This window comes from Nicotiana tabacum, chromosome 11, assembly GCF_000715075.1.
Source record: "Nicotiana tabacum cultivar K326 chromosome 11, ASM71507v2, whole genome shotgun sequence".
NCBI lineage: Eukaryota > Viridiplantae > Streptophyta > Magnoliopsida > Solanales > Solanaceae > Nicotiana > Nicotiana tabacum.
This window is the reverse complement of record NC_134090.1, coordinates 171,263,852-171,290,873: the sequence shown is the minus strand read 5'-3', so window position 1 is coordinate 171,290,873 and position 27,022 is coordinate 171,263,852. Positions and strand designations below refer to the sequence as shown.

General features: G+C 37.5%; 2 protein-coding genes across 2 annotated transcripts; one reads left to right on the top strand and one right to left on the bottom strand.

Annotated features, from left to right (window-relative positions):
- Window positions 1–1,698: 1,698 nt before the first annotated feature.
- Window positions 1,699–9,068, top strand: LOC107800594 (coronatine-insensitive protein 1). The gene is made up of 3 exons (XM_016623786.2): window positions 1,699–2,494; window positions 7,017–7,524; window positions 7,963–9,068. Exons 1-3 carry the CDS (start codon window positions 2,004–2,006, stop codon window positions 8,782–8,784), a joined length of 1,821 nt encoding a protein of 606 aa, XP_016479272.1. The 5' UTR covers window positions 1,699–2,003; the 3' UTR covers window positions 8,785–9,068.
- A 16,342-nt stretch (window positions 9,069–25,410) lies between these two features.
- Window positions 25,411–26,733, bottom strand: LOC142166131 (uncharacterized). The gene is made up of 5 exons (XM_075224555.1): window positions 26,679–26,733; window positions 26,515–26,581; window positions 25,943–26,396; window positions 25,718–25,888; window positions 25,411–25,626 (listed from the first exon to the last, which is right to left on the bottom strand). Exons 1-5 carry the CDS (start codon window positions 26,731–26,733, stop codon window positions 25,411–25,413), a joined length of 963 nt encoding a protein of 320 aa, XP_075080656.1.
- Between the last annotated feature and the right edge of the window lie 289 nt (window positions 26,734–27,022).

Sequence of the window (27,022 nt, the reverse complement as noted above, 5' to 3'; positions counted from 1 at the left end):
TCTATTTAAGTACTCTATTGGAAATAAGCTTCCTGAAGAAGCTTATCACTTCGGTACCCGGTTATGGATAAACATTACCCCCGGTAGAAGATTACCCATACCGGGTATAATAAGCTTATCCTTTCAGTACCCATTTATGGATAAACATTATCCCCGGTAGAAGATTATCCATACCGGGTATAATAAGCTTATCTTTTCAGTACCCAATTATGGATAAACATTATCCCCGCTAGAAGATTATCCATATCGGATATAATAAGCTTATCCTTTCAGTACTCCGTTATGGATAAACATTGCTCTCAGTAAAAAATTATCCATATCTGGTATAGTAGCAGCTTACACAACAACTTCCTTTCTTCTATAAATAGAAGAGATTTCAGTTCATTATGTACATTAGTTTGAATTCGAATAATATATCAGTTTCTCTCTATATTTGTCTTTACTTTACCGTCTTTATTTTATAACAAAAACCGTGCTGTCTTTTACTAAAAATATTATTTTAGTAATTACACATTAAGGAACAAAATGCTTACCTGATTAGGTACCCTTCCACTAGTACATATATCAAGTAATTTTCACTTAAACAAAAAAAATGAATATGTTATCTATTGTCAATTTTGTTGAGATATGAATATTAGTGTTCAGAAATGTCACTTTAGTTCTCAAACTTTAACGACTTGTATGAAGAACACATATCTTCATAAAAATTAAAATTAGAATACAAATCATCTAACAATTGTTAAGTAATATATATATATATAATATGTTTTATACTCATTAATTTTTGTGGTATTAGTTACTAATGTTTGCATCAGGTAGACTGCTTACATCACACCCGTTTAAGGTACGATCCTTCCTCGAACCCTGCGTGAATGAGATACTTCATGCACCAGACTGCCCGTACTCACTAATTTGATGTACAACCAAACCTCTCTATAACAACATTATTTGTTCCCATTTTTTGGATGTTATAAAGAATATATATTATAAAATAACAGAAAAATTGGTTCCATAAAAATCGTAGAAAAGACACTTGATAGCCACTTTAAAGGGCTGCTATTTAAGAATTAACCAGTGCATTTTGAATTTCAGTTTAAATTTTCCGGACAAAATGTCATGAATTGTTCTGAAGTTAAGGTCTTTAGTTTAAAATTTCAGGACAACATAGATACTGACTAATCTCTAAATAACATCTCGAAAATGGCCATTACCCCATAAAAAACTTGACCTTTATAATAAATGACATTATATAACAATGCTGTTATAGAAATATCACTGTAAACTTTTTTATAGATACATTTTTACCAAGTTAAAATATGATAAAGACAAAATAGGATAATGGGTTGTGTTAAACAAAAAAAATATGTTAGATAAAAGCAATGCTATGATATTTAAAGTACAACAACATAATAATACAAATAGAACACATAATATTCCAAACAACCTGTAAGCTACATACAATGTATCTCTCGGTATTTAATGTTTTTCTCGTACAGTAATTTTTTACTATAATTTTTTCGAAATTTTTTATTTTGTATCTTATACAACTGACATTAATTAATTGTACGAGTACAGTTTTGTGAACCGATATTTTTATGAACCCAAAAATAATATTATGATCCACAATAAGACAAAAAAAAGCCCCAGACAACTAACATCCGCTGTTACGCACGCATAAAAACTTCTCAATCTTTTTCCATAGCTCCTGCAAAATCTTACGTTTGAGCCGCATAAAGAAATTATGAGTTGGACCACTCGTAGTCCCTAGGGTCTCACTAATCTTTCTCCGCCGTCTGATCTCTTCTCTCTTCTCCTTATCTCTGTATTTTTGTTACAAATCATAACACAAAGGCTGAATTTCAGTGGATCCCGACAGTAACACTATCTCTTTCTTTCATTTCTACTTTTAGTCATGAATCAATCCTCATTTCTTACCTTCTTCAAAATATTAAATCTATTCTTAGTATTTTGAGAACTATTTTTAAGTTTCAGTGTCTGAGACGATGGAGGAGCGTAGCTCCACGCGATTACCAACGGGGAGCTACACGAACGACAATACCGTATGGGAGTGCGTGATACCGTACATAACGGAATCGCGTGACAGGGACGCGGTGTCGACGGTGTGCAAGAGGTGGTGGCAGATCGATGCGATAACACGAAAGCATATAACCATGGCTTTGTGCTATACGGCGAAACCGGAGCAACTTTCTAGAAGGTTCCCGCACCTCGAATCGCTTAAGCTTAAAGGAAAACCACGCGCGGCTATGTTTAATTTGATACCTGAAGATTGGGGAGGGTATGTTACACCTTGGGTAGTGGAAATTACTAAGTCGTTTAGTAAATTGAAGGCGCTTCATTTTCGGAGAATGATTGTTAGGGATTCGGATCTAGAATTGGTTGCGATGAATCGGGGTAAAGTGCTTCAGGTTTTGAAGCTGGATAAGTGTTCTGGGTTCTCTACCGATGGTCTGCTGCATATTTGTCGTTCCTGCAGGTATAATTTTGTTAAATTTGAATTTGATTTTGTCTTTCGTGTAAGTTATTTGCTTTAGTTAGCTGTTGTTACATGAGAATTATCCAGTATTTCTCATTGAAGATCCCAAAAGGATTTGCACTCAGTATAAGCTTATTTGCTGTATTTAGCTGGCAACTTACTAGTGAGCTGTAGTAGGTTGTGCATGAGCTGGTCCAAACACTACTGTTTTTCGAAAAAGGAAAAAAAAAAGAAGCTATCACGTATTGCTCAATTCTTAGAGATGTGTCTTGAATTTGTTTTCTCCTTTTTGTAGTTTCTTTTCCTTGTTATTTATTGCGTCTAATTTTTATAAAATGTTACTACTATAGTTTTCGAGACTTCATTGGTATGGAATGCTCTGCTATTATTGCTCTGAATTGTTGTCATGTTTATTCTTATCTATTGGAGTTCTAAATTTTTGTGGAGGTTGAGTTAAGGCTATTGGCCATTTTGTGACCTTTCGTTTTGATATGGTATTCTTCAAATATTGGATTGCTACGGGTCTAATTGAAGCGACATAGTTAGTAAGGATTTATATAGCTGACCTGAACTTGACTTGGGATATTGATGTAGCTGTTATTGTTTGTATTTTTTTTAAAGTTAATTTCCCACGGAGGTGCAAGAGAACTGGTAGATCAGGAAAATATAAAAAGATACAAAATAAAAGGAGCGTCCTTTTTCTTTCTTTAGGATTTCATATTGGTAGAAAAAATCAAATGGAGTTTGAATTGGTTAAGTATGTGTAAGCTTACAATGAATAAGGACAATATAAGATACTGTCTAGTAATGTGACATGGAACAACCAAACTGTTAGAGTCTTACACTGGTTGAGGGCGTGGCCTATTGTCTCCTTATATAGCTTTGGACCATCTTTACCTCATGAACTAGCTTTTGCAATTGAGTTAGGCTCAATGTTCTCTTTATATGGTATCAAAGCCAAACTCATCCCTCTTCTGGGTTTACTCAATGTTATGCCCACATTTTATATTGTCCATTCCATGCTCCAAATGTCTGGTCCCAGGTGTGCTTGAGGGCGAATGTTAGATTCCCATATCAGTTGAGAGTATGGTATGAGTTGTTGTTCCTTATATGGCCTTGGACAATCCGCACCCCACGAGCTTTCTTTTAGGATTGAGTTAGACCTAAGGTCCTCTTTACACAAACTTACTGTTGGTTCCATATATATATATTTTAATAATTAAGATAGTTGGACACAACTTAGGGTGGTTTTGATGGGGATTAAAATGTTTTCCATGAAGAATCATCTATTTTCTTGAATTTGGTTGGATATAAAAGTGGTGATATATGATAATTGTACAAGGTATAGCATCTTGAGTAAAGGTTTGTGCAATCTGTTGGTATTGATTGAGATCAATGATATGCATTTCAAAAATTGAATTATATTAAAGGAAAAAAAGCTTTTGGGCAGGAGTGATGGAAGTCATCTTTCTCCTTTTAATGGGAAAACATTTTCTACAATTTAATAACCTAACACTTGCAAATGCTTCCACGTTGAATGCTTTTTCGGAGAAGTATAGATGAAGAGCAATATATATCGAGACTAAAAGTGAAGTTAGTTTCCCCTTTATGGGAGTATTTTAAGAAAACAGTTGTTCAAGGTACCAAACAGTGAAAAAACACTTTTCGAAAAAGTATATTATACTGTGCCAAACACACCGGAAAGCATGCAGATATATGGATGGTGTTTCGGATTTGGTTTTGGCAGCATAGCAGAAATTCAGGGATTGGTATTAAACAAAATGCTTGAAAAAGCTATTGATCTGCATAGTGGAGCAAGAGCAACTAAGTGCTATTTCTTTTTTCTTTCCTTTTTTCCCCTCTTGGAGTCAATATTCTGGTTAGAATTTGTCTTGAGTTGTGCAATTAAAGTATGTTGCTTTGAGGTTTAGAGTCAAATTTTTAGGTGATGGGCTCCACGGTTCATGGATATCTGATTCCTAAAATTGTGAACAAAAGCAGCAATTGAATCTTTGTCGAGTAAGCATCAATAATGATGAGAGTGTCCGAGATCTTATAGATTTTGAGGATTAGGGTATGAGAGGTACCTATTTCGCTTGTCTGTCTGAGCAGCTGCTTCAATAAGAGTATGAGCACATATCTGAGAAAATAGGTAAGCTGTCTAGAATTGACCCACTTGCATGCAGCTTTTGTCATAAACTAATCATATATTGAACTTGATTGGAATAATATCACTCCCAATCAACTATCAAAAATTCTATGTAATTTTTCATGTGGAACTAAAACTTAATCATTTGATAACCTTTTTGTTTTTGTTTTTTTATAATCGAGAAATTCCTTAGGATTAGTGGCATAACGTTTGAAACTCGGTGGATAACAGCTTCGCCCCTCAACATTTCTCCACTTAAATCTCAAGCTTTTGTCTAGAGCAAAGTTCCAACCTGTAAGATGCACCTAACCACATATCGTGTGACACACTCTTTTGACTAGACCAAAGCCCCGAGGCGACCCTTTCTGTCTTAGTTTATATGTACCTACTATTGGTTTCTAACTTTCAATCAAATGTGGTCAACATATTAATCTATTAATTAGTGAAATTGACCATTAGGGTCAACTTTGCCCCTCCGGGGTAGGGTTAAGGTCTGCGTACACTCAACCCTCCCAGACCCCACTTGTGGGATTTTACTGGGTCGTTGTTGTTGTTGTTGACCATTAGGGTCAACTTTGCCCACCTAAAATAGGACACTAGGGTTACTTAAGAGCCCATTTGGATTGGCTTAATAAAAGTGGCTTTTAAACATAAGTGCTTAAAAACACTTTTTAAGTGCTTAAAAGCACTTTTTAAGTGCTGGAACTTGTTTTATAAATAAGCAGTTAAGTGTTTGGATAGAAGTGCTGAAGCTGGAAAAAAGTTGTTGAAGTGTTTGGTAAATAAGTGTTGGTAAGTACTTGTTTCTGTTAAAATGACTGAAATATCCTTAAAGTTGTTAACATTATAAAGAAGATGATTACGATAATATTTTATTCTAATTTATAATTTAGTTCACTTTCAACTTAAATTGATTGCCTAAATATAAATAATTTATTTAAATAACATGCAATAATCTATTATTTCACCAAAAAATATTTTTTCCGCTCATAGCTTCAAATTCTAGGTTAACATGTAGAATCAATTAAAATTTTGATTTAGAATATAGTTTCGCCAATTTAAAAAAATAAAGGATTCAACAGCATTTTTTTTAGAAAAAATGATATGGAACCCTCAGGGGTTGGTCTGGTGGCAATTGACTTGAGCCTTGGGGTTTGCTCCCTTTCAAGGTCTCAAGTTCGAAACCCACTGGGTGCAAACAATTTCTGAGGGCCATCGGACTGGGTAAAACCTGAATTAACCATGGTGCACTTGCGGGAAACTCGTTGCCGAGGGCCTGTGCACCCCCGGGATTAATCGGGGCTCGAAAAGACTCGGACACCCAGTGCTAATAAAAAAAAATGTTATGGAACCAAAAAAGAAGCTAAAACAAAACAATGTATACAAAATATTAGAATGTATTAAACATTTACAAAGCTACAGTTGGCTTTACGTTTACAACTCAAAGAAATTGATAAAATTTTGGGGAATGGTAGCAGAAAGCTTGAAAACGGCCATTAGATGACACGGATTTAATTAGTAAGCGAAGGATAGTTTTGGGTATAGAAAAAGTAAAAGGGATAATAAGGTAAATTCTTGGTCAAACATAAGGGGCTTATAAGCCAAAAAGCAATAAGTTGGGCAACCCCAACTTATTGCTTTTGGCTTGTTTTGGGTGTTTTAGCTTAAAAGCACTTTTATTGTATATCCAACCACTCAAATAAACCCAAAAGTGCTTTTAAGCTGGTTTGACCAGCTTTTAAGCCAATCCAAACACCCTCTAAGCTTGTTGCCTTCTAAAGGTATAGACATGTCCAAGTGTTCTGTAGGTGTCAGCCTGTAAGGTGGAGACAACAGGTCATTAGAATAAAACGGTGGAGACTACTGACCAGGGCAGACGTCACAGATCTTGATGATAGGTGAAGCTGATGAATGCGAAAAAAGTTGACTGTTTTTGTCTTGTGGAAAGATCAAGTGATCTCAACATATGAGAGCCTTGTTATTTTGGTGAAGCTGTAGGTTTAACTTGGTTAATTCATTAATTGTCCTAACATGACTAGCCGGCCTGTCACCACTGCTGTAATGTGTGATGGACCGATATTTTTTTTTCTTGATAGACGGTTGTTTTTGATAATTGAACTTGATTTTCATTGAAGTGGATACACTAAACAATCTCTTATATAGAACTCACATGACGAGAAACTTTTTTATAAAGTCAGTGCTTCTAAAATTGATTATTCCCTTTTAAGACATTTTTGAGTTGCTTGCACAACTTGACATTTTCTTGTATTGCTCAAAGAAATCTTTTGGGAAGTGTTACTCTAAGTGAGTAATCGACTAAATTCTTTTGCCTATTTTGTCTCTGTGGGTCCTCATGTAGTCTGTGTCCTGCAGGAACTTAAGAACTTTGTTTCTGGAAGAGAGTTCTATAGTTGAGAATGATGGAGAATGGGTGCATGAACTAGCGGTGAACAACCCAGTTCTTGAGAATTTGAATTTTTACATGACGGATCTTGTGCAAGTTAGAGCTGAAGATCTTGAATTGATAGCAAGAAATTGTAAATCTCTCGTCTCAATGAAAATTAGCGAGTGCGAACTTGCCAATCTTCTTGGCTTCTTTAGAGCTGCTGTTGCATTGGAGGAGTTTGGTGGTGGCTCATTTAATGACCAGCCAGAACCTGTTGCCGAAAATGGCTATAACGAGCAATTGGAAAAATATGCTGCAGTTGTTTCCCCTCCAAGATTGTGCCAGTTGGGCTTGACGTACTTGGGGAAATATGAGATGCCCATTCTCTTTCCTATTGCTTCTCGTCTGACGAAATTGGATCTTCTTTATGCACTTCTTGACACAGCAGCCCATTGTTTCTTACTGCAAAGGTGCCCCAACTTGGAAATTCTTGAGGTTAAGTCACTCTCAAAAGCTTTTCTCACCCTCTTTTCTTTATGCCAATAGCTATTTACACTTGACACCAACACTCAAGCTGCTTTGGTTGATTGCACAACTTTGATATCAGAAATTGAGCATTTAATGAATTAAAAAAAACTATTTGTTTACAAATTTTGCTGTGGAGCATGTGTAACTTTTATGCTTGGCCAGCTGTATTCGTGAATCTTACACAATTTGCTATCTACCAATGAGACTAAGTTGACACTTTAACATGTGGAAATGACTGATGCTGTGGAGAGCATTTATGTGTAGTTGCAAGTTCTTGTTTCTGCATCTGAAAGATACCACTCCCACATTTAGAGAGGAAAAGAAAAATAGTAGATGAGAGAAATGTTTTTTTGCTGAAGTTTATAACTTAATGCTGTTTTCTTTCTGTTATCATTTCTAAAGCAGACAAGGAATGTTGTTGGGGATAGAGGATTGGAAGTGCTTGGCCAGTACTGTAAGAGGTTAAAGCATCTCAGGATTGAGCGAGGAGCTGATGATCAGGAGATGGAGGATGAACAAGGTGCAGTTACCCACAGAGGATTGACTGATTTGGCGAAGGGATGCCTTGAACTAGAATACATGGCTGTTTATGTGTCAGATATTACCAATGAAGCTTTTGAAAATATTGGCACATATTTGAAAAATCTGTGTGATTTTCGGCTGGTTTTGCTCGACCGAGAAGAGAGAATAACAGATCTACCTCTTGATAATGGTGTCCGTGCTTTACTAAGAGGTTGTTATAAGCTTAGAAGGTTTGCCCTCTATGTCCGGCCAGGGGGCCTTACTGATGTAGGTCTCAGTTATGTCGGGCAATACAGCCCAAATGTGAGATGGATGCTTCTGGGATACGTTGGGGAATCCGATGAAGGCCTTCTGGAGTTCTCTAAAGGATGCCCTAACCTGCAAAAGCTAGAAGTGAGAGGCTGCTGTTTTAGTGAGCGTGCATTAGCTTTGGCTGCCATGCAGCTAAAATCATTAAGGTACTTGTGGGTACAAGGATACAGGGCATCTTCAACTGGTCGGGATCTCTTGGCGATGGCTCGGCCATTCTGGAATATTGAGTTGATTCCTGCAAGACGAGTTGTTGCCAGTGAGGGAAATAATGGAGAAACTGTAGTTGCTGAGCATCCAGCCCATATACTTGCCTACTATTCTCTTGCTGGACAAAGAACCGATTTTCCACACACAGTCAGGCCTTTGGACCCAAATTCCCTTCTCGCTGAATAGGTTTGTAAATATAACTTGCCCTTGAGTCATGCTGGAATATTGAGGTTTATTTGCTTCCTACTAGGTGTCTTGTCCATATGTATGCCTCTTATTTTCCTCTTAATTTTTCTTCCCCTTTTTTCTTGATGAGAGTTTTATTTTTCCACATTGATTTTGATATTTTATTTTAGACATGCAATCCTCTGTAATAAGTTTGCTTTCCTCGGAAATCTGTAATTTAACAGTTGGTGATCTACCTTTTCTAATCCATGACCTCAACTTGTTCTGTGCTTTGGGTTAATAAAGCGTCTATTTTTTTATTTTTTTTTGAGAAATGGTGAGTTAGATTTTATTGCTACAATGCTAATAGCTTGTTTGGTCGAGCTTCAGAAATCAGCTTATTTTGAGAAATATTTTTTTCTCAAAAGTATTTTTCTCAAAAGTACTTCTGGTGAGAAGCAGTTTGTGTTTGACTAATTAGTTTGAAAAGCTCTTCTGAGTAGTAATTAATGTTTGGCCAAGCTTTAAAAAACTGTTTCTAAGTGTATTTTTCTCAAAAGTGCTTTTCAAAAAAGTGCTTTTGGAGAGAAACTACTTTTTTCTGCTTCTCCAAAACTGCTTCTCTTCAAAAACACTTTTTTTTCCTTCCAAAAGCTTGGCCAAACACCTCAATTTTTGGCCAAAAAGAAGCTTGGCCAAACAGGCTATAATTAATTTGAAAAGCCCTTTTGAGAAAAAATTAGTATTTGACCAAGCTTTAAAAAGTGTTTCTAAATGTATTTTTTTCAAAAGTGTTTTTAAAAAAAGTGCTTTTAGGGAGAAACTATCTTTTTCTGCTTCTCTAAAACTGCTTCTGCTTCTATTCAAAAGCATTTTTTTCCCTTCCAAAAGCTTGGTCAAACACTTTTAACTAAGAGGGTATTCTGGGCCGGACCCGGGCCTTCGTGGGCCAAACAGGCCGGGCCTCGTGGGCCAAACGGGCCGGGCCTCGTGGGCCTGGGCTCTGGCGGTCCCGGACTTCGTGGGCTCACTGGGTGGAACCGGCCCGTGACGGGCCTAAGCCCATGTGGTCCTGGGCTAAACGGACCGGGCTCGTGGGCTTCGCGGGCCTAGCGTTTTTTTTTAAGACAATTTCTTGTAGTATCATGGCTATATTAAAAATATATATGTAGTATATATGTAGATCTAATTATTAAAGTGCTTGACGAAAAAGAAAAATAACAAAACAATAGTAAAACACTAAATTGTCATGTATAATATATTGTCTTGTAGTATATATATTGTATCTTATGTATATATATTATAACTTATTACTTATATATTTTCTTGTAGTATATATTGTATGTTATGTATATATATTCTCTTATATATTTTCTTGTAGTATATATTGTATCTTATATATATATATATTCTCTTATATATTTTTGGCCAAAAAGAAGCTTGGCCAAACAGGCTATAATTAATTTGAAAAGCCCTTTTGAGAAAAAATTAGTATTTGACCAAGCTTTTAAAAAGTGTTTCTAAATGTATTTTTTTCAAAAGTGTTTTTAAAAAAAGTGCTTTTAGGGAGAAACTATCTTTTTCTGCTTCTCTAAAACTGCTTCTGCTTCTATTCAAAAACATTTTTTTCCCTTCCAAAAGCTTGGTCAAACACTTTTAACTAAGAGGGTATTCTGGGCCGGACCCGGGCCTTCGTGGGCCAAACGGGCCGGGCCTCGTGGGCCTGAGCTCTGGCGGTCCCGGACTTCGTGGGCTCACTGGGTGGAACCGGCCCGTGACGGGCCTAAGCCCATGTGGTCCTGGGCTAAACGGACCGGGCTCGTGGGCTTCGCGGGCCTAGCGTTTTTTTTAAGGCAATTTCTTGTAGTATCATGGCTATATTAAAAATATATATGTAGTATATATGTAGATCTAATTATTAAAGTGCTTGACGAAAAAGAAAAATAACAAAACAATAGTAAAACACTAAATTGTCATGTATAATATATTGTCTTGTAGTATATATATTGTATCTTATGTATATATATTATAACTTATTACTTATATATTTTCTTGTAGTATATATTGTATGTTATGTATATATATTCTCTTATATATTTTCTTGTAGTATATATTGTATCTTATATATATATATTCTCTTATATATTTTCTTGTAGTATGTATATTGTATCTTATGTATATATATTATAACTTATTACTTATATTTTTTCTTGTAGTATATATTGTATGTTATGTATATATATTCTCTTATATATTTTCTTGTAGTATATATTGTATTGTTATGTATATATATTCTCTTATATATTTTCTTGTAGTATATATTGTATCTTATGTATATATATTCTCTTATATATTTTCTTGTAGTATGTATATTGTATCTTATGTATATATATTATAACTTATTACTTATATATTTTCTTGTAGTATATATATTATATCTTATGTATATATATTATAACTTATTACTTATATATTTTCTTGTAGTATATATTGTATGTTATGTATATATATTCTCTTATATATTTTCTTGTAGTATATATTGTATCTTATGTATATATATTCTCTTATATATTTTCTTGTAGTATGTATATTGTATCTTATGTATATATATTATAACTTATTACTTATATATTTTATTGTAGTATATATTGTATCTTATGTATACATATTCTCTTATATATTTTCTTGTAGTATATATTGTATCTTATGTATATATATTCTCTTATATATTTTCTTGTAGTATGTGTATTGTATCTTATGTATATATTGTAGCTTATAAATAATTCCAAGTAAAGACAAAGAAATATTGCAAAAAGATATTCAAGGGTATGTCTTATAATATTTATTACCAAAAATGGCATATCTTTCTTAGTCTTCCTTCCCCCAATGGAATGAGCACAACAAGGTACTAATACCACCATTAGAAGGAAAAAAACCTAAGGAAGATGTGCCAAAATACAAGTTACATATTAGTCTATGTATTATCTCTAACAAATCTCATAAAATCCTTCAAGGTTCGGAGGAGGTTGCGTTGGTGGTGGTGGAAAAGAAGCTTGTTCATCACCACTTTCGGGCGAAGCCGAATCCTCCGCAAGTTCCGCTATCATTTTTTCATAAGCTTCATCTATCGCCGGTTGTGATTCTGCAATTCCAAAGTTTCTTCTTTCCGAGCGGATCCAATCTCTAAATCCGGTGCTTGGGTTTCATCATCATCCTCATTTTCCTCATTATTTTCTAAGATAGTTTCATTAGGATAAAGAACATTCTTAATTTCATCATCTAATGTTTCACCTGGTGCAACATTATGGCAAAATTCACTATCGGTAAATTGAAAACAAGGGTGATCATTATCAAGAATTACGGAAGGAGGAGGACGTCTAGGTTGGCGACTACTTTCAACTTGCTTATCTTTTCTAGGTCGGGGAGCCGGGGGAAGGGTAGTTGGTTGGCCACTACTTTCACCAGTTTTATCTTTTCCTTTACCAAACATTTTTTTCAAAGAAAATGCCATATTAATTATAATTATGCAAACTAAACCACACAAAAATATATTCTTAAAACGTAAGAGTTGAAACGAGTTTACCGGATTGCCGAACAACTTCTTGAAAATTGAAAATCGTTGAACACTTGAAAACTTCAATTCAACAACTTCACAATTTTTCACGAAATTTCAACAATAAATTAAGTAATTGTAGTAGAGAGATTGAGAAAGATTGAGAGATATTGATGAATTGGTGAATAAAAATGAAAGAATGAGGGAGTATTTATAGTTGAGAAATGGGGAAAAGTGTAATTATATAAAGTTTGGGGTTAAAATAAACTTTGGGGGCCAAATGGGCATTTTCTAAACTACCAAACGGTCAAAAAAGCATCAAACGGCTACTTTTTAAATATGGCCGTTGGACTGTTTTTTTAATTTTTTTTTTAAAAATATAGCCGTTAGGCCCGGACCAGGCCCGCCTGCCGGTCCCGGGCTAAACGGTCCCGGGCTCGTGGGCTTACCAAAGGAGACCAGCCCGCCTCGGGCTTTAAGAGCCCGCTAGGACCGGCCCACCAGGCCCGTGAGGCCCGTTAAGACCGCGGGCCCGATCCAGTCCGGTTCAAGACCGGCCCACAGTACAACATTACTTTTAACTTTGAAAATCCCTATTTTAGCTACTTCTTGGTTCCCGCTCTTCCTGCACGAATAAAGCGTCCTTCATAAAGGCGCTTCCAATCTATGTTTGATTCAACACACTTCCATTTGAAAAACTTCATTGTTTATGCCTTCTAATATGATTCTTTGACTTGAGTAGATTCGACAATAGGAGACTCCTCTAAAAGGAGGAAGACGAATTTCTGCTATAACTAACGTACAACAACAATCCCACGAGTGGGGTCTAGGAAGGATAGTGTATACGCAATCTTACTCCTCTCTTGCGAAGATAGAGAAGTTGTCTCTATAACCATTGTCTCATTAACGAAGTAAGTGTAAGGAAAAGATATCCAAAACTTAGCAGCATGCAAACAAATTTCAGGCCAACGGAGTGATGGCGAAACAATGAGTATTGGTCACTAGGATATTTTCTATGGGCCTATGAAAATTTAGGCTAATCAAAGTCCATAAAAAAATATACAAAATCAGCATGTACTAATATATACGAAAAAGTAGATATAATCACAAATTCGTGTTTCATGACCCCAAACAACAAAAAAATGTACTCGAAAGTCATGGCGAAAGGATGAGTATTGGTCACTAGGCCATTTCCTATGGACCTACAAAACTTCAGGCCAAACGGAGTCCATAAAAAAATGTACAAAATCAGCGTGCAATATTAACACACGAAAAAGTGGATATAATTACAAATTCGTGTTGCATGACCACGACACACCATAAAATAAACCCAAAAGTCTCGGCAAAAAATAAGTATTGGTTACTAGGGCCATTTCCTATGGACCTACGAAATTTTGAGACAATCGGAGTCTGTCAATTTTTTTTTTACAAAATTATCATGTACTAATATACCAGAAAAAGCGAATATAATCATAAATTCATGTTGCATGACCACGAAACACCATGAAACAAACCCAAAAGTCATGGCGAAGTAATAAGTATTGGTCGCTAGGTCGTTACCTATACGAAAATTAAGTCCAATCGGAGTTCAACAAAAAAATTACGTATACAATATCAACATGTACTAATACACATGAAAAGTGAATGTAATTATAAATTCGTGTTGTATGACCCTAGAACACCAAAAAATAAACCCAAAAGTCATGACGATGCAATGCATATTGGTCACTAGACCGTTCCCAATGGACCTACGAATTTCAGGCTAATTGAAGTTCGTCAATTTGTTTTTTAAAAATAAAATCAGTATGTATTAATACACACGAAAAATTGAATATAATCACAAATTCGTGTTTCATGACCACAAAATGGCATAACATGAACCTGAAAGCACTGACCAAGCAATTAGTATTAGTCATTAGGTTATTTTCTATGGACACACGAGATTTTATGTCAATCAGAGTCCGTTAATATTTTTTTATACAAAATCAGCATGTACTAATGCTGACGAGTATTGGTCACTAGGACCTTTTCTATGGACCAATAAAATTTCAGGCCAATTAGAGCCCGCAGAAAAAGTAGATATAATTATAAGTTCGTGTTGCATGACCGAAACGCCATAAAATAAACTCGAAAGTCATGGAGAAGCAATGAGTATTGCTCACTAGGCCGTTTCCTATGGACCTACGAAATTTCAAGCTAATTAGAGTCCGTAAAAAAATTCTAAAAAATTAGCATGTACTAAGACACATGAAAAAATGAAGATAATCATCAAATTGTGTTGCATGACCTCAAAACACCAGAAAATAAATTCGAAAGTCATATCAAAGCAATGAAAATTGGTCACTAGGCCGTTTCCAATGAACCTACAAAATTTCAGGGCAATCAGAGTTCACTAATTTTTTTTACAAAATTATTATGTACTAATAGACACGAAAAAGTAGATAAAATCATAAATTTGTGCTGCATGATCTCGAAACGCCAGAAAATGAACTCGAAAGTCATGGTGAAGCAATGGATATTGGTTACTAGGCCGTTTCAATTTACTTACAGAATTTCAGGCCAATCAGAATCTGTCAAAAAAATTCTATAAAATCAAGCCCATGCCATCTACGTGGATCCGGACAACTAGACTCGAATTGCCTAAAATTTTGTTGTCCCCATAAAAAATAACCCAATGAACAATAGTCATCGCTTCTCCAAGACCGTTCCTCATTTTTTGGCGTTTTAGGCCCATAATACTGAAATTCAACCCGATTTTCAGATTTTCCTATGCTATTGCCCACACTATTTGCATTGGTGTGGCTTACCGAATCCGAATCGCCTAAAATTTTACTGGCCCATCATAAACAACCTAAGGAACAATAGTCATCGCCTCGCCATGACCGTTCCTCATTTTTTAGTATTTTAGGGCCATAAAATAGAAATTCCACCCGATTTTCATATTTTCATGTACTATACCCCATGCCATCTGCATGGATCCTAGTCGACCAGACCCGAGTTACCTAAAATTTTGCCGGCCACAAAAAATAAACTAAGGAACAAATGTCATTACCTCCCCATGACCGTTCCTTTTTTTTTTTGGCATTTTAGGGCGATAAAATTGGAATTTCGCCCGATTCCTAGATTTTTATGCGCTCTAGCTCATGCCATCTGTATGGGTCCGGGCGACCAGACCTGAATCGCCTAATTTTTTTTCGGCCCATCAAAAAGGACCTAAAGAACAATAGGAATCGTCTCACCATACCGTTCCTCATTTTATGGAATTTTAAGGCCATAAAACTAGAATTTCGCCCGATTTTTAGATTTTCGCGTGCTATAACTCACGCATCTGCATGGGTTCGGGCAACCGGACCTGAATCACCTAAAAGTTTTGCCAGACAATAAAAAACGACCTAAGGAACAATATCATCGCTTCTCCATGACCGTTCCTTATTTTTTTTGATATTTTTGGGCCATAGAACTGTAATTCTGCTTGATTCCCAGATTTTCATGTGCTATAGCCTACACCATCTGGATGGGTCCGGGCGACCGAATCCCAATCGCTTGAAATTATTCCAACTAATAAAAAATTCCCTAGTGAACAACAGTCATCGCCTCGCCATGACTGTTCCTCATTTTTTTAACTTTTTAGGGCCATAAAACTGGAATTTCGCCCTCGTAGATTCTCGTATGCTATAGCCCACACCATCTGCCCGAACCCGAATCATCAAAAATTTGTCGGCCCATCAAAGATGACCTAAGGAACAATAATCATTACCTCTCCAAGACCGTTCCTCATTTGTTTTGGCATATAAGGTCTATAAAACATGAATTCTGCCTAATTCCTAGATTTTCGTATGCTATAGCGCACGCCATCTATTTGGGTCTACATGACCGGACCCGAATCGCCTAAAATTTTGTCAGCCCATGAAAAACAACCCAAGGAACAATAGTGATCGCCTTGCCATGACCGTTTCTCGTTTTTTGGCGTTTTAGGACCATAAAATTGAAATTTTGTCCGATTCCGAGATTTTTGTATTCTATAGCCCACACCATGTGCATGGGTCTGGGCGACCGAACCCGAATCACCTAATATTTTGTTGGCCCATAAAAAATATCTTAGGAACAATAGTTATCGCCTTGACTTGACCGTTCCTTATTTTTTGGTGTGTTAGGGCCATAAATTTAGAATTCCGCCAAATTCTCAAATATTTCATATGCTATTGCACACACCAACCGCATAGGTCCAGACAAGCGGATCCAAATCACCTAAAATTATTTCGGCCTATCAAAAATGACCTAGGGAACAACAGTCACCGCCTCGCCATGATCCTTCTTTATTTTGTGGCATTTTAGGGACATACAATTAGAATTCTACGCGATTCTCATATTTTCGTGTGCTATAGTGCACACCATCTGCATGAGTCCGGGCGACCGGACCCAAATCACTTAAAATTTTGCCAGCACATCAAAAAAGACCTAAGAAACAATGGGTATCGCCTCGCCATGATTGTTCCTCCTTTTTTGATGTTTTAGGGCTATAAAACTGGAAGTCCACCCGATTCCCAGATTTTCAAGTGCAATAGCCCACACCATCTATATGACCCGGAACCGAATCGTCTAAAATTTTTCAGACCCATCAAACATAACCTAAGGAATAATATTTATCGCCTTGCAATAACTGTTCCTCTTTTTTGTTTTTAGCATTTTAGGGTTATAAAATTGAAATTTCGCCCGATTCCCAGATTTTCATATGTTATAACCCACGCCATCTGCATGGGTCCGGGCGATTAGACCTGAATCCCCTAAAATTTTGCTAGCCCCCCAAAAACAACCTAAGGAACAATAGTAATCACCTCGCAGTGACCGTTCCTAGTTTTTGAGTATTTTAGTGCCATATTGAAATTATGCCTGATTCCCAGATTTTTGTGTGATATAGCACATGCCATCTACATGGGTCCGAGCGATATGACTCGAATTGCCTAAAATTTGGCTGGCCCATCAAAAACGACCTAAGGAACAATTGTCATTGCCTAGCCAAGATCGTTCCTTATTTTTTGGCATTTTAGGGTCATAAAACTGGAATTCCGCACGGTTCTCAAATTTTTGTGTGCCATATCCCACGCCATCTGCATGGGCCCGGGCAACTGGACCTGAATCACCTAATATTTTTTTGGCTAATCAAAACCGATATAAGGAAAAATAATTATCACCTTGCCATGACCGTTCCACATTTTATGGCATTTTATGACCATAAAACTGAAATTCCACACGATTCCCAAATTTTCGTGTGCTATTGCATACCCCTTCTGAATGGGCTCGGGACACCGGACCTGGATTGCCTAATAGTTTTTTGGTCCATCAAAAACGTTCTAAGGAACAATATTTACCGCCTCGCCATGGCCATTTCTCATTTATTTTTGTATTTTAGGGCCATAAAACTGAAATTTTGCCTGATTCTCAAATTTTTGTGTATGCCCACGTCTTCTGTATGGGTTTAGGCCACCTGACCCAGATCAACTAAATTTTATCGGTCCATCAAAAACGTTCTAGGAAATAATAGTCACCGCCTCGCAATGACCGTTATACGTTTTTAGTGTTTTAGGGTCATAAAATTGGACTTCCGCCCAATTCTTAGATTTTCGTGTGCTATAGCCGACACCTTCTGCATGGGCCTGGGCTACCAAATTTGGATCACCTAAAATTTTTCCAGCCCATCAAAAACGTCCTAAGGAACAATATTCACTTGCTCGCCATGACCGTTACTCATTATTTGGCGTATTAGGGTCATAAAACTGAAATTACGCCCGATTGCTAAATTTTCATGTGCTGTCGCCTACGCCTTATGCATGGGCCCGAGCCACCGGACACGGATTGCTTAAAATTTTTTCGGCCTATAAAAAATGTCCTAAGGAATAATAGTCATTACCTCGCCATGACCTTTACTCATTTTTTGGTATTTTAGGGTAATAAAACTAGAATTCCGACCGATTTCTAGATTTCCGTATGCTATAGCCTATGCCTTCTACATGGGTCAGGGCCACCGGATTCCGATCGTCTAAAATTTTTTCGGCCCATAATAAACATCCTAAGGAACATTAGTGACCACGTCGCCATGACCGTTACTCATTTTTTGGTATTTTAGGGTCATAAAATTGAAATTCCACTTGATTTCCATTTTTTCTTGTGCTATAGCCCACACCATGTGCATGGATTAGGGCGATGAGATCCGAATGACCTAAAACTTTTCCGGTCCATAAAAAATGACTTAAGGCACAATAGTCATCACCTCGTCATCAATGTTCCGCAGTTTTTGGAGTTTTAGGGCTATAAATCTGGAATTCTGCCAGATTCCTAGATTTTCATGGGCTATAGCCGATGCCATCGACATGGGTCCGGGAGACCAGACTCGAATTGCCTAAATTTTTTGTTTGACCATAGAAAACAACCTAAGGAACAAAAGTCATTGCCTCGCCATGATCATTATTCGGTTTTTGGCATTTTAAGGCCATAAAACTGAAATTGCCCGTCATCTACATGGGTCCGAGCGACCCGATCCCAACCGCCTAAAATTTGGCCAGCACATAAAAAATGACATAAGGAACAATAGTAATCGCCTCGCCATGACTATTCCTTGTTTTTAGCATTTTGGGCCATAAAACTGAAATTCTACTCGATTCACATATTTTCGTGTGCTATTGCCCACGCCATCTGCATGGGTCCGGGCGACCGGACATGATTCGCCTAAAATTTTGCTTGCCCATTAAAAATGACCTAAGGAACAATATTCAACACCTTGCCACGACCGTTTTGATTTTTTATTTTTGGTGTTTTAGGACCATAAAATAGGAATTCAACTTGATTCTTAGATTTTTGTGTGCTATAGCACACGCCATCTGCATGGGTTTAGGCGACCGAACCCGAATGCCAAAAAAATTACCGACCTATCAAAAATGACTTAAGGAAAATAGTGATCACCTCGCCATGACCGTTCCTTATTTTATGGCATGCTAGGGCCATAATACTGGAATTTCGCTCTATTCCCAAATTTTCGTGTGCTATAGCCCACGACATCTGCATTGGTCCGGGCCACCAGAACCGAATCGTCTAAAATTGGGAAGGCCCATTAATAACTACCTAAGGAACAATTGTTATCGCCTCGCCATAACCGTTCCTTATTTTTTGGCATTTTATGGTTATAAAACTGGAATTTCTCCCGATTCTCATATTTCGTGTGCTATAGCCCACGCCTTGTGCATGGACCCGGGCCACTGTACCTAAATCACCTAAAATTTTGTCGGCCCATTAAAAATATCTTAAGGAACGATAGTCACCACCTCCCCATGACTGTTATTCATTTTTTGGCATTTTAGGGCCATAAACTGGAATTTTGCCCGATTTCCAAATTTTGTGTGCTATAGCCCACACCTTCTGCATTGGGCCCGACCCACCAAACCTGTATTGCCTAAAACTTTTCTGGCCCATAAAAAACGTTGTAAGGAATAATAGTCACCATTCTTCCATGGCCGTCATTCGTTTTTTTGGTGTTTTAAGGCCATAAAGCTGGAATTCCATCTGATACCCAGATTTTCGTGTGCTATAGCCCACGCCTTCTGTATGAGCATGGTCCACCAGACCCGGATCGCCTAAAATTCCTTTTGTCCCATCAAAAACATCCTAAGAAAAAATCATCACCGCCTCGCCATGATCGTTACTCTTATTTTAGTATTTTACGGCCATAAAACTAGAATTTCGTCCGTTTTCCAAATTTTCGCATGCTATAACCCACGCCTTCTGTATGGGTCTGGACTACCAGACTAGGATCACATAAAATTTTTCCGGCCCATCAAAAATGTCATAAGGAACAATAGTCACGCCTCGCCATGACCGTTACTCGATTTTTGGCGTTTTAGGGCCATAAAACTAGAATTCCGCCTGATTCCTAAATTTTCGTGTGCTATAGCCCATACCATCCATATGGGTCCGGTCGACCGGACACGAATTGCCTAAAATTTTCTGACCCATCAAAAACGACCTAGGGAACCATAGTCATTGCCTTGCCATGATTGTTCCTCATTTTTTGGTATTTTAGTGACATAAAATTGGAATTTGCCTGATTCCTAAATTTTTGTATGCTATTAGCCCACACAATCGTCATGGGTCCGGGCAACTGGACCGAAATCGTCTAAATTTTTTCCAGCCTATCAAAAATAACCTAAGGAAAAATAGTCATTATCTTGCCATGATTGTTCCCATTTTTGACGTTTTAGGGCCATAAAACTGGAAGTCCGCCTGATTCCCACATTTTTGTTTGCTATAGCCCATGCCATATCCATGGGTAGGGCGATCGGGCTTGAATCTCTTAAAATTTTTCCGGTTTATCACAAACAACCTAAGGAACAATAGTCATCGCCTCGCTATGACCGCTCCTCGTTTTGCTTTTTAGGGTTATAAAACTAAAATTTCACCCATTTCCCAGATTTTCATGTGCCTAGCCCACGCCTCTGCATGGGTCTGGGCGATTGGACCCTAATAACCTAAATTTTTCCGGCCTATAAAAAACGACCTAAGGAACAATAGTCATGGCCTCACCATGACCGTTCCACATTTTTTGATATTTTAGTGTCATAAATTTGGAATTCCGCTCGATTCCCAGATTTTTGTTTGTTATAGCTCACTCCATTTGCTTGGGCCCGGGCGACCAGACACGAATTGCCTTAAATTTTCTCGGGCCATCAAAAATGACCTAAGAAACAATTTTCATCGTTTTTCCATGACCATTACTGTTTTTTTTGGAATTTTAGGGCCACAAAACTAGAATTTAGCCTGATTCCCAAATCGTGTGCTATATAGCCCACGCCTTCTATATGGTCCCGGACCACCAGACCTGGATCACCTAAAATTTTTCCAGCCATCAAAAAATCCTAAGGAACAATAGTCATCGGCTCGCCTTGACCGTTACTCATTTTTTAGTGTTTTAGGACTATAAACTAGAATTTTGCCCGATTCCCAGATTTGTGTGCTACATAGCCGACACTTTCTACATGGGTCCAGACCACCGGACTCGGATTGCATAAAATTTTGCCGCCCCATCAAATACGTTCTAAGGAATAATAGTCACCGCCTCTCCATGGCTGTTACTCGATTTTTGGCGTTTTAGGACGATAAAAGTAGAATTCTGCCTGATTTCTAAATTTTTGTGTGTTACAGCCCACACCTTCTACATGGGCCTAGGCCACCGGACCTAGATCGGCTAAAATTTTTCCGTCCTATCAAAAATGTCCTGAGGAACAATAGTCACCGTCTCGCCATGACCATTACTCGTTTTTTTGGGGTTTAGGGCCATTAACTAGAATTTCGACAGATGTCAAGATTTTCGTGTGTTATAGCCCATGCCTTCTGAATGGGCCCGAACCACCTAACCCAGATCGCCTAATATTCCTTCCGGCCTATCAAATACATCCAAAGGAAAGATAGTCACCGCCTTGCCATGATATTTACTCATTTTTGGCATCTTAAGGCCATAAAACCAGAATTTCCCCCGATTTTTAAATTTTCGTGTGCTATATCCCGCACCTTTTGTCATGGGCTCCAACCACCAGAACTGGATTGCCTAAAATTTTTCCGGCCCATGAAAAATATTATAAGGAACAATAGTCACTGCCTTTCCATGATCGTTACTCGATCTTTTGGTGTTTTAGGGCCATAAAACTGAAATTTCATCCGATTCCTAGATTTTCTTGTACAATAACCCATGCCTTCTACATGGCCCAAAGGCACCGGACCCGGATCGCCTAAAATTTTAACGACCCATAAAAAATGTCTTAAGGAACAATAGTCACTACTTCGCCATGATTGTTACTCCTTTTTAGCATTTTAAGGCCATAAAACTGGAATTCTGCCAAATTCTCAGAATTTCGTGTGTTATGGCCCATGCCTTCTGCATGGGCTCGGGCCAACGGACTTGAATCGCCTAAAATTATTCTGCCCACCAAAAATGTCCTAGAGATTAATAGTCACCGCCTCGCCATGACTGTTACTCATTTTTTGGTGTTTTAGGACCAAAAAATTGGAATTCCACCCGGTTCCTATATTTTCGTATGCTATAATCCATACCTTCTGCATGAGCCCAGGCCACTGGACCCGGATCACCTAAATTTTGCCGACCCATCAAAAACATCCAAAGGAAACTTTGTCACCACCTAGCCAGGACCGTTACTCGTTTTTAGCATTATAAGTCCATAAAATTGGAATTTCGCCCGATTCCCAGATTTTTGTATGCTATAGCCCACGCCTTTTGAATGGGACCCTGATCGCCTAAAATTTATTTGGCTAATCAAAAACGTCCTAAGGAATAACAGTCATGTCTCACCATAACCGTTACTCGTTTATAGGCTGTTAGGGCCATAAAACTAGAATTCCGCTCGATTCCCATATTTTTGTGTGCTATAGCCCACGCTTTCTGCAAGGGCTAAGGCCACCAGATCCGGATTGCCTAAAATATCAAAAATATCCTAAGGAACAATTGTCACCACGTCGCCATGATCATTACTCATTTTTTTGTGTTTTAGGGTCATAAAATTGGAATTTCGCCCAATTCCCAATTTTTTTGTAACTAACTAAATTTTATTAATCACCAAAGAAATATTTACATTCCCATAGCTAAGCTACCACAGCTAGATATCTCGTTAAGAGACTACAGGATGCTACACAACCATTCTCAACTAAGTTCTAACAACTATCTACTAAAGTAATGCCAGAAAGACAAGACAACCTATTCAAACTAGAGACTATGCAGATAGGTTCTAGATCCAGGTAGCACTCGTGCGCTGCATATATAAGAAACCTCCTTCGCAATAATTCCCAATTGTCTACTTCTTTGTTCAAAGACTTTGAGGTTCCTTTCAATCCAAATCTGATACACAACTTCTGCAAATACCATCTTGAATACTTGTGGCTGCTGAGATTTGCCTTTAGAACATGTGATGATCCACTTGTTATGTTGCTGCCAGTCTCTGGTTCTAGGTCTCTGAAGTTGCATTTATTGAAGTAGTTTGTTCCAAACACTTTTATTATACTCACATTTCATAAATAAGTGTTCTCTATTTTCCTCCTGCCTTTGACAAAGTACACATTGTATATCCACATTGAGTCCCCATTTACACAACCTATCAGAAGTTAATAGCTTTCAATGCATCATGAGCCACACTGAGAATTTAGCTTTTGGTCGCGTTGCATTGCTAAACAATAAGCTTTTCCATTCCACTCGACTATAATCACCAAGCAGAGTCAAGTATATTTGCTTGATTAAACTTTTCTTGTGTGACTGCATATACTGTTGATTCTCTAGAACTTTCTTGGCCTCAAACACTTTCCTGACCATCCAACAAACTTGCTATAGTGTTGTCCAATTGGTGAACTTCTGACCCTTGATATAGTATGTGTGAATCCATCGAATCCATAATTTATCCTGCTTATGTGCCAAGTCCCAGCAAGTTTTGGCTATTGCTGCACATTTCCAAATCCTTAGGTTGGTGATATTGAGTCCACTTCCAGCCTTGGGCAGACACATTCTATCTCATGCAACCAAAGTTTTTTTTTTGTGATTACATTACCACCTGACCAGATATATGATCTGCATATTCCTTAAATCAACTTAACCACCTTGGTGGGTATCACAAACAGCTAAGCCCAGAAAGCCTGAATTCCAAATAATACACTCTATACTAACTGTACTCTCCCTGCATAGGACAATGTCTTTGCAGTACAAGAAGTGATCCTTGCAGTCATTTTGTCTATAAGGGGTTGCCACTGCAGTATACTGAGTTTCTTTGTAGATAATGGAACTCCAAGGTACTTGAAGGGTAATTCTCCAGCTGTGAATCCTAAGTGCTGCAAAATCTGCTGCTTATGCTCTGTAGGAACTCCACCAAAGTAGATTTCACTCTTGTTCATGTTTGCCTGCAGTCCAGATACCTGAGTGAATTGTAGAAATTTATGTTGTATTGTTGTTATAAAATTGATATCACCTCTAGTAAATAGCAGTAGATCATCAGCAAAGCTAAGGTGAGTTATCCCCAGCTTAGCACATCTAGGGTCATATTTGAACTTTTTATCTTCCTTAAGACAATTAATATTTCTGCTCAGGAAATCCATTACAATTGCAAATAAGAAAGGTGATATTGGATCACCTTGTCTTAATCCTTTAGCAACATTAAAGGGAGTTGTTGGTTCCCCGTTAACAATGATAGAGTAGGTAAAAGTTTGAATACATTCCATTATCCATGAGGTAAATAACTGAGGAACCCCATCTCTTCCATGACTTGTCTTATATATGGCCATTCGATAGAATCATATGCTTTCTAAAGGTCTATCTTGATCATGCATCGGGGTGAGATATGTTTTCTAGAGTAGACCTTTACTAGTTCATGAGCTAAGATTATATTGTCTGCAATTCTTTTCCCTGGAATGAATCCAGACTGAGCTTCATTGATAACAGTGGGAATGACAACTTGTAGTAGTGGAGCTGCCAGAACCTTAGAGATGATTTTGTATGGCACAGTGCAATAGGTAATTGGTCGAAACTTCTTTACAGTTTCAGGCCTGATAGTCTTGGGCACTAATGTGATGGCAGTGCAATAGATAGCTCTGTATATCCGGCTTGTAGAAAAGAAATCTAACACAACTTCTATGACTTCCTCTTTGATAACAGGCCATGCCTTCTTGAAAAAATATGCATTGTAGCCATCTATTCCTGGTGCTTTATCTTCTCTAATGGAGCATAGTCCTTCATAGATCTCTTCCTCAGTTACATCTCTACAAAGTTCCATTCTCTGTTGTTGTGAAAGACTTGGTCCCTTTTGTATTACCAACTTGTCTATTTCAGGTAGTGAGTGGGCAGCCGTCCACATCAGTGATTTATAGAACTCAACAAACTCCACTTTAATAGCTTCCGGATCAGTTAATCTACAACCTGCAAGTGAATGTAGTTTCTGGATCTGCTTCCTATGGACCCTTTCCTTTATCACAACTGTAAAATACCTTGTATTAGAGTCACCTAATTTTATCCATTTAGATCTAGTTTTTTGTCTTAAGGCTCTGTCTTCTAGCATATCTCATTTTTCTAGGCTTTGGATAAGATTATTCTCCTTCTCAGTCAGATCATTAGTACAACTAGCATTAATGCTCTTTTGAACTATAAGAAGCTCATTCCTAGCTGTATCAATCTTCTGTCTAATGAATTTAAACTCTTCAATATTAAATTTCTTGAGTAATGGTCTGAGTTTCTTCAATTTCACCCAGATGTCTTGCATTGTCCACCTGTACACTCTCTGATTCCAAACTTGTTGTACAATACTTAGGAAGGTTTTATGTTCAACCCACAGATTGAAGAATTTAAAGGAAATTTTCTTTCTAGTCTACTGTGAGATTCAAACTCATAGGAGCATGATCAGATATGAAAGGAACATCATATACAGTAGTGATGTGTCCCCATTGCATCATCCATTTATAGTTGCCAAATATTCTATCAATTCTGCTCCAGATTCTATCCATTCCATCTTGTTTGCTAGAGCAAGTGTAGTAATCTCCTTCCTATGCCAATTCATTAATACCTAAATCTTGAACACACTTTGTGAAGTCATGAACCTCAGCAAGGTTTACTGGATTTCCATTGATCATGTCTTGAAGCTGCAATATAGATTTGAAATCTCCTCCAAGGATCCATTGTTTTTTGACCCCATGTCCAATCTCAATTAGGTTATCCCATAATTGTTTCCTCTGTTGAATAGTGTTGTATCCATAGACCACTGTAAGTAGACATTCCTGATCTCCTATTATTCCATTAACTAGGCAATGAACAACTTGTACTTCTGCTCTAATTAGAGTAACTTTATAATATCTGGTATCCCATATTAGCCAAATTCTCCCATTAGTTGTACATGTGTAATTGTGCAAACTTTCCCAGTCAGGGGCAATATGGGAGCATACTTTCTTTATATTATGTTCCTTAACTCGAGTTTCTATGATACCAGCAAGCTTTATGTTTTTAGCTTTAAGATAGTTCTTCAGCTCTTTCTGCTTGTACCACTTATTGATGCTCCTGACATTCTATATTAGCCAAGTCATAGAGTCTTGTGAGTTCCCCCACCTCTGTCATGAGGTATAGAGGAGCTCACACTAGTACTCGTAGACCCTTTATGGAGGCTATTCATATTTACAGGAGATGATAGTAAAGGAAAATTTCTAAGTTCATCACTGGGCTTTCCACCCCTTTGCCTTTACCTCCTGATCTCATTATTGTAGCCTCATGTCTAGTAATCTCATGAATCTTTCTAGTCTTCTATGACAAGTTAGCTTCCTGAGTCACTACTGCTAAGCTAACCTGTTCTTGTTGTTGTGCTGTGTATGTTTGTGGCTGATTCACTTTTCAACCCCATTGCTCTTTTATATCTCTATTCATATGTTACTTTATTTTGTTCTCTTCTTCGTTTTGGCTGCTTATTCTGCTGCATTTTAGGCCCTTACTGAGCAGGGCATATGTGTCCAATCTTCTGGCATTTGTCATAATAGTTAGGCTTCCACTCATACACCAACTACTATTGGAATTTTCTACCTCTACGATCCATAGCAACTATCTCATTAGGCAGGGTCTTTGTTACATTGACTTCTATCAGCATCCAAGCATAGGAGATTCTTATTTGCTTGGTAGTGCATTCATCTACAAAC

What these genes read in the sequence shown, in the direction of transcription:
- LOC142166131 (XM_075224555.1), bottom strand. Translation starts at nt 26,733, where the DNA reads ATGGGGTTGAAAAGTGAATCAGCCACAAACATACACAGCACAACAACA. An exon ending in TTCCTTTACTATCATCTCCT is followed by an intron (nt 26,397 to 26,514) that starts GTAAATATGAAT and finishes ATAGAATGTCAG; the next exon opens with GAGCATCAATAAGTGGTACA. An exon ending in CTATGAGTTTGAATCTCACA is followed by an intron (nt 25,627 to 25,717) that starts GTAGACTAGAAA and finishes GTTTGGAATCAG; the next exon opens with AGAGTGTACAGGTGGACAAT.
- LOC107800594 (XM_016623786.2), top strand. Translation starts at nt 2,004, where the DNA reads ATGGAGGAGCGTAGCTCCACGCGATTACCAACGGGGAGCTACACGAAC. An exon ending in CATATTTGTCGTTCCTGCAG is followed by an intron (nt 2,495 to 7,016) that starts GTATAATTTTGT and finishes TGTGTCCTGCAG; the next exon opens with GAACTTAAGAACTTTGTTTC. An exon ending in CCAACTTGGAAATTCTTGAG is followed by an intron (nt 7,525 to 7,962) that starts GTTAAGTCACTC and finishes TTTCTAAAGCAG; the next exon opens with ACAAGGAATGTTGTTGGGGA.